General features: G+C 41.4%; 2 protein-coding genes across 3 annotated transcripts in view; both read right to left on the minus strand.

Annotated features, from left to right (window-relative positions):
* Window positions 1-163, minus strand: part of GCNA (germ cell nuclear acidic peptidase) — a 30769-nt gene extending 30606 nt beyond the window's left edge. The window contains exon 1 of the mRNA XM_008070920.2: window positions 99-163. Coding sequence (XP_008069111.2) covers window positions 99-163 — 65 coding nt within the window. The remainder of the gene's footprint in view (window positions 1-98) is intronic.
* Window positions 164-2042: 1879 nt separating this feature from the next.
* The window catches only part of OGT (O-linked N-acetylglucosamine (GlcNAc) transferase), a 43704-nt gene continuing 29326 nt past the window's right edge, over window positions 2043-16420 (minus strand). For both annotated transcript variants that reach the window (XM_008070912.2, XM_008070911.2), the window contains exons 16-22: window positions 13849-14019; window positions 13623-13739; window positions 13353-13523; window positions 11187-11339; window positions 8757-9009; window positions 8440-8563; window positions 2043-4322 (exon numbers count right to left, since the gene is read on the minus strand). In XM_008070912.2, the coding sequence (XP_008069103.1) occupies window positions 4148-4322; window positions 8440-8563; window positions 8757-9009; window positions 11187-11339; window positions 13353-13523; window positions 13623-13739; window positions 13849-14019 (1164 nt within the window). In that variant the 3' untranslated portion in view covers window positions 2043-4147. The remainder of the gene's footprint in view (window positions 4323-8439; window positions 8564-8756; window positions 9010-11186; window positions 11340-13352; window positions 13524-13622; window positions 13740-13848; window positions 14020-16420) is intronic.

Genomic DNA, 16420 nt, shown 5'->3' on the forward strand with positions numbered 1-16420 from the left:
CACTGCTTGGGCCTAGACTCCCCCCACACCTACCTGCCCCCCATGCTTCCATCCTCTACCCCCGCCTCAAATTCCCCCTCCCCCTACTCCGTTATTACGTCGTTACTCCACCACTGAGGCCTAGACACTCCTCCAACCGTCCTCCACGCCCATCAGGCCTCATCGCCACTCCCTCACACCCCCACTGAGATCTCTGCCTCCCTCGTGCCCCATTTTCACCATACCAAAATTAATATTACTAACAATAAAAATCCCTCCTTCCAAAAGCCTTGTGCATGTGGAAACAGGCAAAACATTTAGCCTGAATCTCAGTCTCAACGCCTATGAGCAATCAGAGTCCCAGGCATATAGCGATCCTGACCATAATGAATTCTGCTCAGTTAGAATTAGCTTCCAGCCCACCTCAGTACACATTCTCCATCGCCTGAATCACTCACCCGCTGTCGTGGCGTCTGATGTGGCCAACGGCAACTCCGGAGCTCCTCACCCGGAGCAACTGAAAAACGCGGGCGCGAGCTCTATATATAGAGTCCAGACCAGGAACTGACGTGTTCACGCTCCCTGTACCCACCTATCATATCGCAGCGTGGGTCGGAGGCAACCGTGAAACTTACGATTACGAGCCAGAGCCCTATCAACAAAGACTCCTGCGTCTATCACTTCCACGGGATGCTGCTTGTTTGTCCCAAAAGTGAAAGTGCCATCTCAATACAGAGCTGGGGACCCAAGCTCAATTCTGTGGTTTAGGTCCCTAACTTAACCTTCTGGGTGGTAAGGAAAAACCGAGCTGAACCCTAACAAACTTCATCCTTGTGAGAACTTAGCGAGCCTTGTCCCTTGCTTGAATTGCCCAAACCTCTAACCATTACTTTGAGCTTGTAGGTGGGGGAACGATGGGGGGGTCAGCTAGGTAAGAGCAAGGCAGCAACCCAACAGTGCCTGGCAACACTGATCTATGTTTGCTTCCAGAACTCTCCAAACCCTGGAGATAAAAAGGGGTTGGCTACTTTAAAGCTTTTTGGCACTTGCTCCAAACACGAGGGGAAAAAAAAAGGAAGCAAATACTTCCTAGATTGTGCCCATTTCTCCAGCAGACACTCATACATTTAATAATTCAAGTGTTTGGTCACCAGAACACAAAACGTTCCTGCATTTGATAAGAGTTTATTTTGTGCTAGGCATCGCTCCAAGTGTTTTATGTGGGTTTTTTTTTTTTTTTTTTGGAAGACAGATCGTTTGTAATACACTAGGAATTCGTGCCTCTGGATCAAATGGTAAACCAAAGCGCTTGTCTTTTGAGTTGGAGTCTCACTCTGTCGCCCGGGCTGGAGTGCAGTGGCACACTCCCAGTCACTGCAGCCTCCACCTCCTGAGCTCAGGCGATCCTTCTGCCTCAGTCTTCCAAGTAGCCAGAACTACAGACATGCGCTACCAGGCCCAGCTAATTTTTATTATTATGTAGAGATGAGGCTTCACCATGTTGCCCAGGCTGGTCTGGAACCCGCGGGCTCAGGCAGTCCTCTCACCTTGGCCTCCCCAAGTGCTGGGATTATAGGCCCTCAGCCCAGACTTATTCTTAGGACACTATATTGAAGAAATTGTTTCCCCCTCATTTATATCTGAGAAAATTGGCAGCCAAACAGCCTATTCTGATCCCTGCTGCAATGCTATGTGGCTCCCTTATATTCGTGGCTGAGTTCAACCATTGTACAGAGAAGGAAGGAAAATTTTGCCCCCAAGAATCAGTAAAAGAACGGTCTAAATAAAGTCCAAGACTACAAAGGTAAATGAAGTCAAAGATAATAAGAGGAATAAGCATGACTGTACTGGGGATCGTGGGCTTGTCTTCTTAATTATAAACTAGCCCCATCCCTCCTCTACCAGACATGGCTGAAGAAACAGTTCTTAAAATCATAGCTACAGTAGGAAAATCTGGTCCTTTTATGCATTTGGAGCTATTCAAATATAGGTTTCATCAATGGGTGATCCAATTATTCAGTCCAACATTCAATATTAACAGGACACAAAATACATCAGCCATATTAGGGGGAAATCATTCATTTATTGTTTAAGGATTGCAAGACAACATCTGAATTTCTGTAGCACAATTTAAATGTTTTACTTTTTTCATAAAGCAGAGTACAATAGAAAAAACAATTAGTTTCCAGTAATATCTATATCTCTATTCAGAATTAAGTCTTCCACAGACATGTTACCTGGAAATAAAAGCCTGTTACAATAAGCAAAGCTTCAACCAGAGCGGCTACTTTTCGTGCCAGGAAAAAGTTCATCCCTATAGAAGGAATGATGTGCTATGTAAAATGGCTGTAAGGTCACAGCCTTCAGGGCATTGGAAGTATAGTATCCTAATCCACATTAAGTAGTTCAGTGAACTTCAAACATCAGCATCTGCAACCATGCTGGCAACCTTTAACTGATATTTCCAATGGGTAAAAAATAAAGAAATCCCCTAACTGATTTTTCTTGATTTACGTGGTTAAAGGTACACAGTTCACTAACATGTAATTCTGGTTCAGAATTTGAAACTCCTTGTTCAGAATTTGGTTAGCAGTAAGAATCTTTCAAAAATTCAAGTTCTTATTAATCAATAATTTGTCAGCTAGGATACATTCAGGCATCAGCTGCAACTACAGAATAGATGTACAGCCTCAGCGCTTTGGAAAGACAATCTAGAGCACTACTAACAGACAAAAAATTATCTGCGACTGGATAGCATAAGTGCAGTACAGCAAGACAAAACATATATTCATATGTTGGCTTGTTTAAGCCTCAAGCCCTCAACCCTTTGTTGAGTTCTGATTTTATTCCTATTGTTTTTAATACCAAGAACTCAAGTTCCAGGAGGGCTAAAGTCTAATTTGTACTCCAAACCAAGTAGCAGTGCAGTTTTCTACTACTAAAGCCAAATCTATACAGACTTCAAAACCAAGTTCAGAAGACAGTTACTATATAATACCCTAAAGGTCTGAAAAGAAATTACTTTTACACATAGATGATCCTTCAGAGATTTTACCTATAAAATGTTTCTCAATGAAAGTTATTTAATGTATTAAATATAACTGCAACTTACTGATTAACTGATCAAATGTTTGAATATTTATACTTACCTGGAATTTCATTTCTGCTGAAAGAAATAGGAAGAACAGGACTCACTTAAAAAAAACAAACTTGAGAAAGGAAGGTAAAAATCTTATCACACATTATCACTTTTGGAAGCAGCATAGAAGGGGCAGTCAAGGGTAAACACTGGAGAAATAGGTCAATATTAGGCCAAAAAAATCTATTATTATTGTCAATGACAATATCACACTGTGCCCTTCATAACTAATAATTACTCCTAAGAATATTCATTTGGCACCAGATGGTGTGTTTAAGAGAAACACCCTGGGATGTTTGAATCAGACATGTTTTTGTTAGCTGAATTACAGGAGAAATCTTAAGGGGGGGCAAGGTGGGGAAGAGAAAGAAATGGGAAAGGACCAGAAAAAATGTTGAGTCACCATCTAAACCAACAAAGCATTGATAGCTCCAAAAATTAGGTCAGACACTAAAACAACTGATATAGGCTCAAGTGGTTTATAAAACCTATAAAAAGACTACACCAGCAAAGTCCCCGTTGATCTGTCAAAGTTCAGAAACTAAAACAGGGAGTAACATTTTAGCTTAAAACCTTATCTCAAGAGAATCATATACACTTCACATGAATAAAAATACCTGAAACCAAACATTTTTAAAAGCTCTAATACCCAAAATATAAAGAAAAAATATTAATTCAGAAGACTCAATCAAATCCATGGAATCACAAAACGGCTGGACAATCTCTATCTCCCCTCCACACTAACCATCCCATGGAAGACCAAGGGAGATCAGACCTTCCAGACCTACGCCCCACCTGGTTGCTGCAAAACTCTATGGAGATTCCTTGTGGAACAGCAGTTTCCCATCTCTTGTGTCTCTCCCTATCATGCAGGAAGCATGTCTGGCTGTGCTATTCTATTACCATTATATATCACCCATCTGCAACATGGTACTGTACAGATAAGTAAAAAGGATGTTATCTAGTTCCCTTTCCCCCAGAAGGTTGAGGCTCAGGTATAGGGGTGATTCTCCTGTGCATAGTCTTTATTTAGGCTGACTCAGTGACTTCAACAGGCTTAATCATGTGGTCAGGTTTGTTGCCAGCTGCATAATGCTCCCACATCTGTAGATAGAGCCGCTCTAGTTCCATCGTATATTGTTTGGTGTTGAATAGAGGGCTAGATATTCTCTGCTTCCAGACTTTGCCACGAACTTTCTTCAGGCTGGATAATAAAAGAATAGAACCAAGTTTACAAATCAGAGCAGAAACTCAGAACTAGATCATATAAATACCTAGTCACTTTTGTGGCAAAATACATGACCAAATGTCACACTACCTTCTTCTGATTGGCCTTCTGTTATCTCAATGCAAAAAAGGGAAGTCACGAGCTTACATAATGCTAACACTTATATAATATATATAATAGAAAAAATTTAGTTCTTTCTTAAACAAGTATATCCAGGGGATACCATGTGTTCTCCATTTGATCTCACCTTCTGAATATATTTTTAATGAGTTTTTTTGAGTTGGAGTTTCACTCTGTCACCCAGGCAGTGACAGACTCATGGCCACTGCAACCTCAACCTTCTGGGCTCAGGCGATCCTTCCACTTCAGCCTTGCAAGTAGCTGGAACAAGAGGCATGCACCACCACGCCTGGCTAATTTTTTTGATTTACCGTAGAGATGAGGTCTCGCCAAGTTGCCCAGGCTGGTCTTAAACCCCTGGGCTCAGGCAATCCTCTCGCTCCCGCCTCCCGAAGTACTGGGATTACAGACGTGAACCACCATGCCCAGTAGAGATTATCCTTCAAGTAGAGAACTACTACCTTAGAACCAGAAGTCAGAACAATTCTGTGCATTTTTAAAAGCAATAATTTTAAAAAGTAGTTTTAATATTTGCTGTGATAGAGTAGTAAAATGTTTGTGTAGCTACTGGTCTCAACTCAACCATATCCACGTTAATTCTACCTTCCAAAGAAAAAGACCTCTGCACTCTATTTTTTTTTAAGTTCTGTGTGTCAACAGGAGAATGGTTAAACTGTGGTACATGTATACAATGAAATGCTACTCAGCAATCAAAAGAAATGTACTTGGTGAGTGAAAGGAGCTTTCAGAGTACATACCAGTATGCCTCTATTTGGATAAAATTCTAGAAAAGCAAAACTAATTTGTGGTAGGAAAAAATATCCAGAAGAGTGGTTTGTTTTGGTGAGGAGAATCAACTGAAAAGGGGCATGAAGGAACTTTCTGGAGTGACAGTAACATTCTCTATCTTGATAGGGATTTGGACTACAACGATATTTCTCAAAACTCACTGAATAGTATGATTTTTATATTTCACTGTATATAAATTCAGTCTCAAAAGAAAAAATATTGAACTCTAGTTAATGATACTCATTCTGAAGTATTTAGGGAGAAGCATACTGACTGATGTCTGCAATTTACTTCAAAATGTGTCAAATAAGATGGATTGGCAGATGGATAAAGGAAATAGATGGATAGATTTGTAATAAAGCACAAAAAAAAGTCAACAGTAGAATCTAAGCAATAGGTATAAAAGTGTTTATTATAGGTATAAAAGTGTTTATTACAGCCAAGCGTGGTGGCTTACACCTGTAATCACAGAACTTTGAGAGGCAGAGATTAGAAGACTGCCTGAGGCCCGGGTTTCGAGATCAGCCTGGACAACATGGTGAGACCTCATCTCTACAATAAATCAAAAAATTAGCCAGGTATGGTGGCACATACCTGCAGTTCCAGCTACTTGGAAGTCTGAGACAGAAAGATCACCTGAATCCAACAAGTCAAGAGCCTGGGTAACAGAGTGAGACTCTGACTCAAAAACAAAGAATGAAAATAAGTGTTTATTATAATATTAAATTTTTGCATATCAAAATGTTGGGGGAAAGTATTATATAAACCAAACTAAGTACCAAAGAGCCTAATAAAAATTTGAAAACATTCTGGGTACGGTGGCTCACACCTGTAATTCCAGCGCTTTGGGAAGCCAAGGCAAGAGGATCACTTGAGGCCATGAGTTTAAGACCTGGGCAACATAGCAGGACCGAATCAACAAAAAAATTTTTAAAATTAGTTGGGCATGGTGGCACATGTGTAGTTCCAGCTACTCAGGAGGATAATGCAGTAGGATTGCTTGAGCCCAGGAGTTCAAGGCTTCAGTGAGCTATGATTGTGCCACTGCACTACAGCCTGAGCAACAGAGCAAGACTCTGTTTCTAATAAGTAAACAAATAAAATTAAAATAAATACTGCATTGCTGTATTTATCACTGAGTTGATGGACATAAATCTTTAAAAATTTTAAACATCTGTGCTCGAAATGTTCATTTTTCTCAGATGTATATGATGTTAATAGAGAAAATTATGAAATAATAAATAGCTAACACCTGCTGAGAGCTCACTATGCACCAAGAATTATTCTAAGTGGTTTAAAAAAAAATTTTTTTTTATTTTTGAGTAGGAGTCTCACTCTTGGCACCCAGACTGGAGGACAGTGGCACACTCCCAGGCACTGCAGCCTCAACCTGCTGGGCTCAGGCGATCCTTCCACCTCAGCCTTCCAAGTAGCCGGAACTACAGGCGTGTGCTACCACACCCGGCTAATTTTTGATTTATTGTAGAGATGAGGTCTCGCCAAGTTGCCCAGGTTGGTCTCAAACCCCCGAGAGCTCAGGCAATCCTCTTGCCTCTGCCTCCCAAAGTGCTGGGATTACAGGTGTAAGCTACTATGCTCAACATTCCTTTATTTTTATGTTTTTAATTTTTAATTTTAAAGATGTGGTTAAGTATACAAATGTTCATTATGCAGGTACCCTTGCTGATGAGTTGTGCTCCACCCCCCAACCTGGCAGAATCCCACTACTGCCAATCCCGTCCCCTCCCTCCCCGGCAATTTCCCACTACTGACAATCCTTTTCTTACAGTATTACGATAATGCTCATAACATCTCTGCTGCAAGGTAGGTACTATCATTAAGCTCCGTTTGGCAGATAGAGAAACCAAGGCACACAGAGATTAACTTGCCCAAAGTCACAAAGCCTCTAAGTAGGAAAGCTTAGATTTGCTCAGAGAGTCAGACTCAGGGTATGCTTCTTTATCTATATAATATGCTACTTCTCAGAAATATACAAAGAATTTTTTAAAATCACCCATAATACCCAAAGAAAAAAAGCCACATGTAAGAAAGAAATACTATTCCATTGTATTTGGAAAAAGCTTCATTCATCTAAGCATCACCCCTCTACTCCCCACCCACTTTCAGGCATTTATAAGTTATACTGTTTAAGATTTCTTATGCTGCAGTAAAGACTGGCAGTATTAGGGTTAAAGATCTGACATATTCAAGGCTGTACAAACTCTGAGAAAGGATAGTACCAATTTACTCACCAATGTATGAAAAGGCCAATGTCTCAAGACTCCCTCATTAATATCATATTTGAAATCTTTTTTATCTTATAGGCAAATAATGGATACACATCAATATTATTTTAATTGGCATTTCTACTAGAGAGACTGAAACATTTTATTGTTAATCATTTGTATTTCCACTTCTGTGAGTTATCTAGTCATTTCCTTGTTTACTTTCCTACTAGGGGATATAAAATTTAAATATTCTTCACTCTTTACATAGCCAGGCTATTAATACTTTTGACATATGAAGTAATAAAGAATAAAGAGCCGGGCTTGGTGGCTCAGCCTGTAATCCCGCGCCTTTGGGAGGCTGAGGTGAGTGGATTGCCTGAGCCCGTGGGTTCGAGACCCGCCTGGGCAGCAAGACCTCATCTCTACAGTAAATCAAAAAATCAGCCGGGCGTGGTAGCGCATGCCTGTAATTACGGCTACTTGGAAGGCTGAGGTGGAAGGATCACCGGAGCCCAGCAGGTTGAGGCTGCGGTGGCTGGGAGCGACCACTGCACTCCAGTCCGGGCGACAGAGTGAAACTCCAACTCAAAAAAAAAGAATAAAGAAATAGCAAGAAAGTAAAACCTGCTGATCACGTCATTTATAAGAGTTTAGAGACCAGGCTCTAATTGCATTTACAAGAGTTTAGAGACCAGGCCTGTAATCCCAGCACTTTGGAGGCTGAGGTAGGAAGATCGCTTGAGCCCAGGAGTTTGAGACCAGCCTGGGCAACATAGCCAGCCCCTGTCTCTATTTAATAAAATTAAAAATACACATTTGAAAAAGAGTTTAGTAAGTTTTTCTTCTATACAGAAATCATACAACTTTTATATTACCAATTTTATATTTTATGGTTTCATTTTATAACAGCTATAATCTCTTTACCATGTAATTTGTTCACAGAAAAGTTTACTTACTATTCTAGATCGGTTCCCAGCTTCACAGCTATGTCTTCATATTCTTGTCTGTTTTTAGCAATAAGCTCAAGACAACCTAAGCAAGTGAGCTGGGAAGCTGCAACTCGGGAAGCAAGAGTCTCTCCTGGAATACAAAAGATAACAATTGCACATACGAGAATATAAATAGCATACAGTTATCAATGTTAATGAAGGGAGCCAAGTGTTCAGACTGAACAGGTCTCACTTCCTATCATAAATGTTGCTTCTAGTACATATAATTTCACTTGGAAGTGTTTCCTATCAAAGGAGATTCCAAAGATTTATCAGCAACTTACCTGGCATAGTCACCATGGGTGTTCCTGCCCAGAGGACATCCATCCCTGTGGTGTGACCATTACAGAGTGGAGTGTCCAAGCAGACATCAGCCAGCTGACCTCTCCTGACATGTTCCTCTTTTGGAGCAACTGGTGAAAAAATAATACGGTTCTGGGGAAGGCCCATGTTTTGTGCATACTGTTGAATATTAGGTTCTCCTACCGCTGGAAAACGCAACAGCCAGAGTACACTATTGGGAACACGTTTCAGAATCTAAAATAGTGGAAATAAAAATAATCATTAATACCAGATTACCCTTCTCAACAAAGGCGCCCATAAGTCTCTAATAATTCTACCACACTCTATTCTTTCCATCCAGATAGAAGCCTACTGTAAACTTAAGTTCTTCCTCCACATAGATGAATTAGATCAATTCCTCTTCTGCTTAGCTGTCCCCCAGAGAGTTCAAAAAGAGAAGAGACTGATGTTAGAGGACAAAAAAAAGACTACTAATTGGCAAAATCTGAGGTAGCTACCTCCTGTGGGAATTGACATAGGCAGTGATAATTGTTAAAGAGACAGGAGTTTTCCATTTCGAATTTTAAATCCCTCCCTATGACATAACAAAGTTAACTCACACTTGCCTAACTTTATTTGCCTGATATAAAGAGATAAGCAGTCACTTTCTGCAAAGAGCCAGATAGCAAATATTTTTGGCTCTATGGCCACATAGACTGTCATAACTGTTCAGTTCTTCCATTGTAGCTTGAAAGCAGCCAGTCGATATGTAAACAAGCAGGTTTGGCTATATGTCAATAAAATTTTACTTAAGAAAATAAGCAGTGGATTTGATTTGGCACGCAGGCCATAGTTCGTCAACTCCTGATTTAGATCTATATACCACACAAGTTCACAATCTCCTCTTTGAAAGCCCTAAGAACGGATGAATTTCAAATTCAGAATATTTCAATTTTTAAAACGCAGTACAGCACATATATTACATAACACCCTCAGCAGCAACTTCTTATAAAGAAACACATTAGTATCTCTTTACCAAAATATAGGAATATTCATACTAAATGGAATAAATAAAGAACTTAAATAGCCTAATGTCAAATTCACGTACTTTTGCTGCCATAAGTTTGCTGCATACTTACAAGCTTTTGGTTTTCAGATTTTTTTTAAACACTGGAAAGTGAGGATTAAATAGTAGACCTGTACTCAACTCATCTGCTTCCCTTTCTACCCTACCCGCCTCTTTTAAAATCAAAACAGGCAGGGCATGGTGGCTCACGCCTGTAATTCCAGCACTTTGGGAGACTGAGGCAGGACGGCTTGAGCCCAGGAATTCGAGACAAGCTTGGGCAACATAGCAAAATCTTGTCTCTGTAAAAAAATAAGTAAATAATTTTAAAAATAAAAACAAAGCGGATATGGTGGGAATTAACCAAGGAATTATCTCCAGATTACCTGAAGGCAAAACATGCCATTTTATTTTAGTTCTATGGACTGACAGCCAGTTATGGATACTGGATATGCTGCTGATGCAAACTGGTCTGACAAACTGATAGGTAATAGTATAAATTGATTCCTTCCTAGTTATAACTCTACAAAGTTATAAGAATGTCAAGCATGGGTGCATGTACATGACAGTTTTTGCTATCAGTTTAGACCAGGGGTTGGCAAATGATAGCCTGTGAGTCAAATACGGCATGATGCCAGTTTTTGTAAAAAAAATGTTATTGGAACACAGCCACATTCATCACTTATGTAATGTCTATGGTATTTTGTTGCAACCACAGAGCTCAGTGGATGTCACAGAGTATAGACCACAAAACTGAAAATATTTACCAGTTTTCCCTTTAAGAAAAGTTTGAGCTAGACACAGTGGCTCACACCTGTAATCCCAGCACTTTGGGAGGCTTAGGCAAGAGGTCTACCTGAGCCCAAGGGTTCCAGACAAGCTTGGACAACTAGGCACGACCTAGTCTCTACAATAAATCAAAAAATTAGCCAGGCATGGTGGCACATGCCAGTAGTTCCAGTTACTTGGAAGACTGAGGTGGAAGGATCACCTGAGCCCAGCAGGTTGAGGCTGCATGGCTTTGAGCATGCCACTGCACTCCAGCCTCGGTGACAGAGTGAGACTTCGGACTCAAAAAAAAAAGTTTGCTGACTCTTGATTTAGACAAAAGAATACTTTGAATATGTAAAGTTAAAAGGTCCATAATATCATATTTAGACATTGGAAGGAGAAATAAAAAATGCCTAATCCAAAAGTACTACCTAATAAACTAAAACAGATGACTAAAAATCTACAACTCTTGAAGATTAGAAATAAGCACGACAGCTCCTGAATGGGGGTGGGGGGAATCAGTCTCACCAAGATGGTTTATACATAAAATCTCTAATAGTCTCTAGACAATAATAATGAACCTATGCACACTCACATTTGCCCACATCTGCAAAGTAGAAGGGTCAATTTTGTACAACTGATTAAAGTTACAGTATACAATGGCATCTTCTGGTAACCCGTACTGAGAACGGGTGGTTACTATAATAGTACGGGGAACCTCCTCTCCAGTTGCAGCCTTATTGTTGATCTAGAACAAGGAAAAGAATATGGCAATTACATTTAATGTCAAGATAGTTCGATATTTTTTAATCAATAAGGAATCCATAAGATGCAAAATGGAATAACCCTTCAAAGTCACTGGTCAGGCACAGTGGCTCACGCCTATAATCCCACCACTTTGGGAGGTCGAAGAGGATTGCCTGAGCCCTCAGGTTTGAGACCAGCCTGGGCAACTTGGTGAGACCTCATCTCTACAATAAATCAAGAAAAATTAACCAGGTGTGGTGGCACATGCCTATAGTTCCAGCTACTTGGAAGACTGAGGCAGAAGGATCACCTAAGCCCAGCAAGTTGAGGCCGCGGTGGCTGTCAGCGTGCCACTGCACTCCAGTCTGGGTGACAGAGTGAGACTCTAACTCAAAAAAAAAAAGTCATGTCAGCCAGGTACAGTGGCTCACGTCTGTAATCCCAACACTTTGGGAGGCAGAGGCAGAGGTGAGAGGATTGCCTGAGCTCAGGGGCTCGAGACCAGCCTGGGAAACTTAGTGAGACCTCACCTCTACAATAAATCAAAAAACTTAGCTGGGCATGGTGACGAACACCTCTGGTTCCAGCTACTTGGAAGGCTGAGGTGGAAGGATCACCTGAACCCAACAGGTCGAGACTGCAGTGGCCGTGAGCGTGCCACTGCACTCCAGCCTAGGCAACAGAGTGAGATGCCTACTCAAAAAAAAAAAAAAAAATTCAGCCAGGCTCGGTGGCTCAGCCTGTAATCCCGCGCCTTGGGAGGCTGAGGTGAGTGGATTGCCTGAGCCCACGGGTTCGCGACCCGCCTGGGCAACCTGGCGAGACCTCATCTCTACAATAAATCAAAAATCAGCCGGGCGTGGTAGCGCATGCCTGTAGTTCCGGCTACTCGGAAGGCTGAGGTGGAAGGATCGCTGGAGCCCAGCAGCTCGAGGTTGCGGTGGCCGGGAACGGCCACTGAACTCCAGTCTGGGCGACAGAGTGAGACTCCAACTCAAGTCATGTCAATGAACTATGAGAAAAATATTAATGATATACTAAGCTTAAGAAAAGGAAAATAGGTGCAGTATTATCTTAATCTGGGGGAGACTGTCCTATGTAACTTCTTGCTCTAGCCAAAAACATTCTCAAAACTCTATTAACAATTCAACAAGCTTTTGTTCACTCTTTTCTTCATGAATGAAACGTCCTTTTCTAAATCACACCCACCCTTCAAGGCTAAACTTAAATTACTCCTCCAAATGGTCTCTTCTCCCCAAGACTCTTCTCACATTGATCATCACCATTTCTGAGTTTCTACAAAGTCTTATCTTGAAATTTCCACACATTTAATACATCCTTACATTGTTATGTAACCATTCCAGGTGTGTACGAACATTTAATTATTAACTCCTAAGAGGTCAAAGATCCTTGCTTTACACTGTCTTGATAGAGCTACTTACTCAAGCATATAATATGTACTTACTGAGCACACCCTACATTACTGCAGTGAATACATGGGCCCTAAAGTAATTCAACTAAGTAAAGGACACAAATACAAGGAATTATGTATTATGCTGAATGTAATAATAGATCCCAAATATTACAGAAGCATAGGAGACAGATAACAATGGAGTAGGGCTAGAGTAATCAATGGTAAGTACAGGAATTGATTCCTGGAGTTATTCGAACTGAAAGCCTGAGTAGGATTTAGTCAAGGAAAGGATGGGATTACAGAAGAAAGAAACCATTATGGTACTTATAGATAGTTCATCATATAATAAAAGAGTAAAACCACAGGCAGGGAATAACAAACATTAACTCAGTAGACTCTTGGCAAGAATCTACTGGCTGAATCTAGGAAACTTTCAAAACCAGACAAACCTACATTAGATGCCAATTTCCACTGAACCCTAACCCTAACCCTCATCTATAAAATGTGGATAATGGTACTTGCCTTGTAGAGTTATTACAAGGTTTAAAGGAAATAAATGAATGCTTGGTGATAATATATTATGTTCTATTATTCTCATACCTGGGTAGTTGCCAGTCCATTGCTAATACTGAATCCATTAATTGTTATCTGAATCTGTCCTCTGTTAATCATTTCAATGACTGCTTCTGCAATAGTATTCATAGGAATGACAGGCATATTAAGAGCTGTGTTACTGCTGTCTGCATTGTCTCCTCCATCAGGACACTTCATCTAAAAAAAAAAAAAAAAAAGACATAAAACGCATCATTAGGGAACAGATCCCAAACACAGTTAACTTTACTTCAATTACAATATTGACTAAGTTCTGACCTTGACAATTTTCACATCTGGTAGACTATCAAGAAATGCTTTGAGGTCGATGCCATTCAGAACTATCCGATTGTCATAAATGTGTCCATTGGACTTAAAATCGATGACTGCTTTTTTCTAATGGAAAAAATAGTTTCAAACATGTCCTTTAGGATGTGTGACAACAGCAAGGAAACCAAAGACTACAATTCTTTGAAATTCCCCTATAACACTGTTTTATACCTACCTTCAGGTGAGGGAACATATTAGCATGATCACCAATAAAAAAAGTGTGGGGCATATAAGCCAGTTTCTCAGAATACTGCTCAGCAACTTCAGCTGGTGAAGTTTCCTGATCAGTAATGATATAATCCATGAAAAGCGCACCACTAGTTCCAGGGTATCCCAACCACATTGCCTTAAAAACAAACAAACAAAAAAATCAGATAAAAAACTAATTAAGAACCTTTATCAGTATACTTATCACTAAATTCAAATTGTATACATTAGACATGCACAGCTTTTTCTCTGTCAAATGTGCATCAATAAAGTGATCTTTTTTTCTTTTTTTGAGTAGGCGTCTCACTCTGTCTCACAGGCTAGAGTGCAGTGGCACGCTCCTGGCTACTGCAGCCTCGCTGGGCTCAAGTGATCCTTCCGCCTCAGCCTTCCAAGTAGCTGGAACTACAGGCACATGCTACCACACCTGGCTTATTTTTCTATTTATTGTAGAGACAAGGTCTAACCAAGTTGCCCAGGCTGGTCTTGAATCCCTGAGCTCAAGCAATCCTCTCGCCTCAGCCTCCTAAAGTGCTAGGATTACAGGCTTAAGCCACCATGCCTGGCCAATAAAGTGGTTTAAAAAAAAAAATTGCCAGGTACAGTGGCTCTCTCCTATAATCCCAGCACTTTGGGAGGCAAGAGCACTGTCTGAGCCCATGGGTTCGAGACCAACCTGGGCAACATGGTGAGACCTAATCTCTACAATAAATAAAAAAATTAGCTGGGCATGGTGGCGTGAGTCTGTAGTTCCAGTTACTTGGCAGGCTGAGGCGGAAAGATCACCTGAGCACAGCAGGTTGAGGCTACGGTGGCCATGAGCGTGCCACTGCACTCCAGCCTGGGTGACAGAGTGAGACTCTGACTCAAAAAGAAAAAGAATCTTCATCAATAGGTGTCAAAATTACATATGTAAATAAACAAGGGCTGACTTTAAAAAAGCCAGGTGTGGTGACTCACACCTGTAATCCCAGAACTTTGGGAGGTAGAGGCAAGACTCCAACTCAAAAAAACAAAACAATGCATCATTACTTCCATCTAATTTAAAACAAATTTTAGGCTGGGCATGGTGGCTCACGCCTATAATTCCAGCACTTTAGGAGGCTGAGGTGGAGGACTGCCTGAGCCCACGGGTTTGAGATCAGCCTGGGCCACTTGGTGAGACCTCATCTCTACAAGAAATCAAACAATTAGCCAGGCGTGGTGGCACGTGCCTGTAGTTCCAACTACTTGGAAGGCTCAGGTGGAAGGATCACCAGAGTCCAGCAGGTTGAGGCTGCAGTGGCCAGGAGCATGTCACTACCCTCCATACTGGGTGACAGACTGAGACTCCAACTCAAAAAAGCAAAACAAAAAAAAACCAAATTTTTTTTAAAAAGAGATGAGGTCTCACTATGTGGCACAGGCTGGTCTTGAACTCCTGGTATCAAGTAACACTCCCACTTCAGCTTCCCAAGCAAGTAGAATTACAAGGGTGTGCCACCACACCTAGCAAGGCTGACTTCTTAGTCAAAAGCAATCAAGTATATTTTAGACTAACTTTCTAAATACCAAAATGGTGTGGTGGCTCACGCCCGTAATCCCAATACTTTAGGAGGCCAAGGCAAGAGGATTGCCTGAGTTAAGGGGTTCAAGACCAGCCCAGACAACTTGGCAAGATCTCAGCTCTACAATAAACGAAAAAATTAGCCAGGCATGGTGGCACACACCTGTAGTACCAGCTACTTGGAAGGCTGAGGCAGAAGGATTGCCTGAGACCAACAGGTCAAGGCTGCGGTGGCCATGAGCATACCACTGCACTCCAGCCTGGACAACAGAGTAAGACTCCAACTTAAAAACAAAAAAACAGCCCGGCTCGGTGGCTCAGCCTGTAATCCCGCACCTTTGGGAGGCTGAGGTGAGTGAATTGCCTGAGCCCGCGGGTTCGAGACCCGCCTGGGCAGCGAGACCTCATCTCTACAATAAATTAAAAAAAAAAAATCAGCCAGGCGTGGTGGCGCACGCCTGTAATTCCGGCTAGTCAGAAGGTTGAGGCGGAAGGATCGCCGGAGCCCAGCAGGCCGAGACTGCGGTGGCCAGAAGCGGCCACTGCACTCCAGTCTGGACGACAGAGTGAGACCACAACTCAAAAAAAAAAAAAAAAAACACAGACAAAAAAAATAAACACCAAAATGTTTTTCAAATGTGTAAGACAGAGCAATTTCTTATACCCAACCATGAGCTGCACATCTTCATATACATGTACCTGTATTGTGTTCCACACTCAAAATTCTTTGTCCCTGTGCATTTCAATAACTTTAGGGAAAAAAACAGGCATGTCTGCTCTATTGTTTCTTTTTTTTTGAGTCGGAGTCTCACTCTGTCGCCCAGACTGGAGTGCAGTGGCCGCTCCCGGCCACTTCAGCCTCAACCTACTGGGCTCCGGCGATCCTTCCGCCTCAGGCTTCCAAGTAGCCAGAATTATAGGCATGCGCTACCACGCCTGGCTGATTTTTGATTTATTGTAGAGATGAGGTCTCGCCAAGTTGCCCAGGAGGGTC

Source organism: Carlito syrichta, unplaced genomic scaffold, assembly GCF_000164805.1.
Source record: "Carlito syrichta isolate Samal-C Ts95f unplaced genomic scaffold, Tarsius_syrichta-2.0.1 Scaffold314054, whole genome shotgun sequence".
Lineage (NCBI taxonomy): Eukaryota > Metazoa > Chordata > Mammalia > Primates > Tarsiidae > Carlito > Carlito syrichta.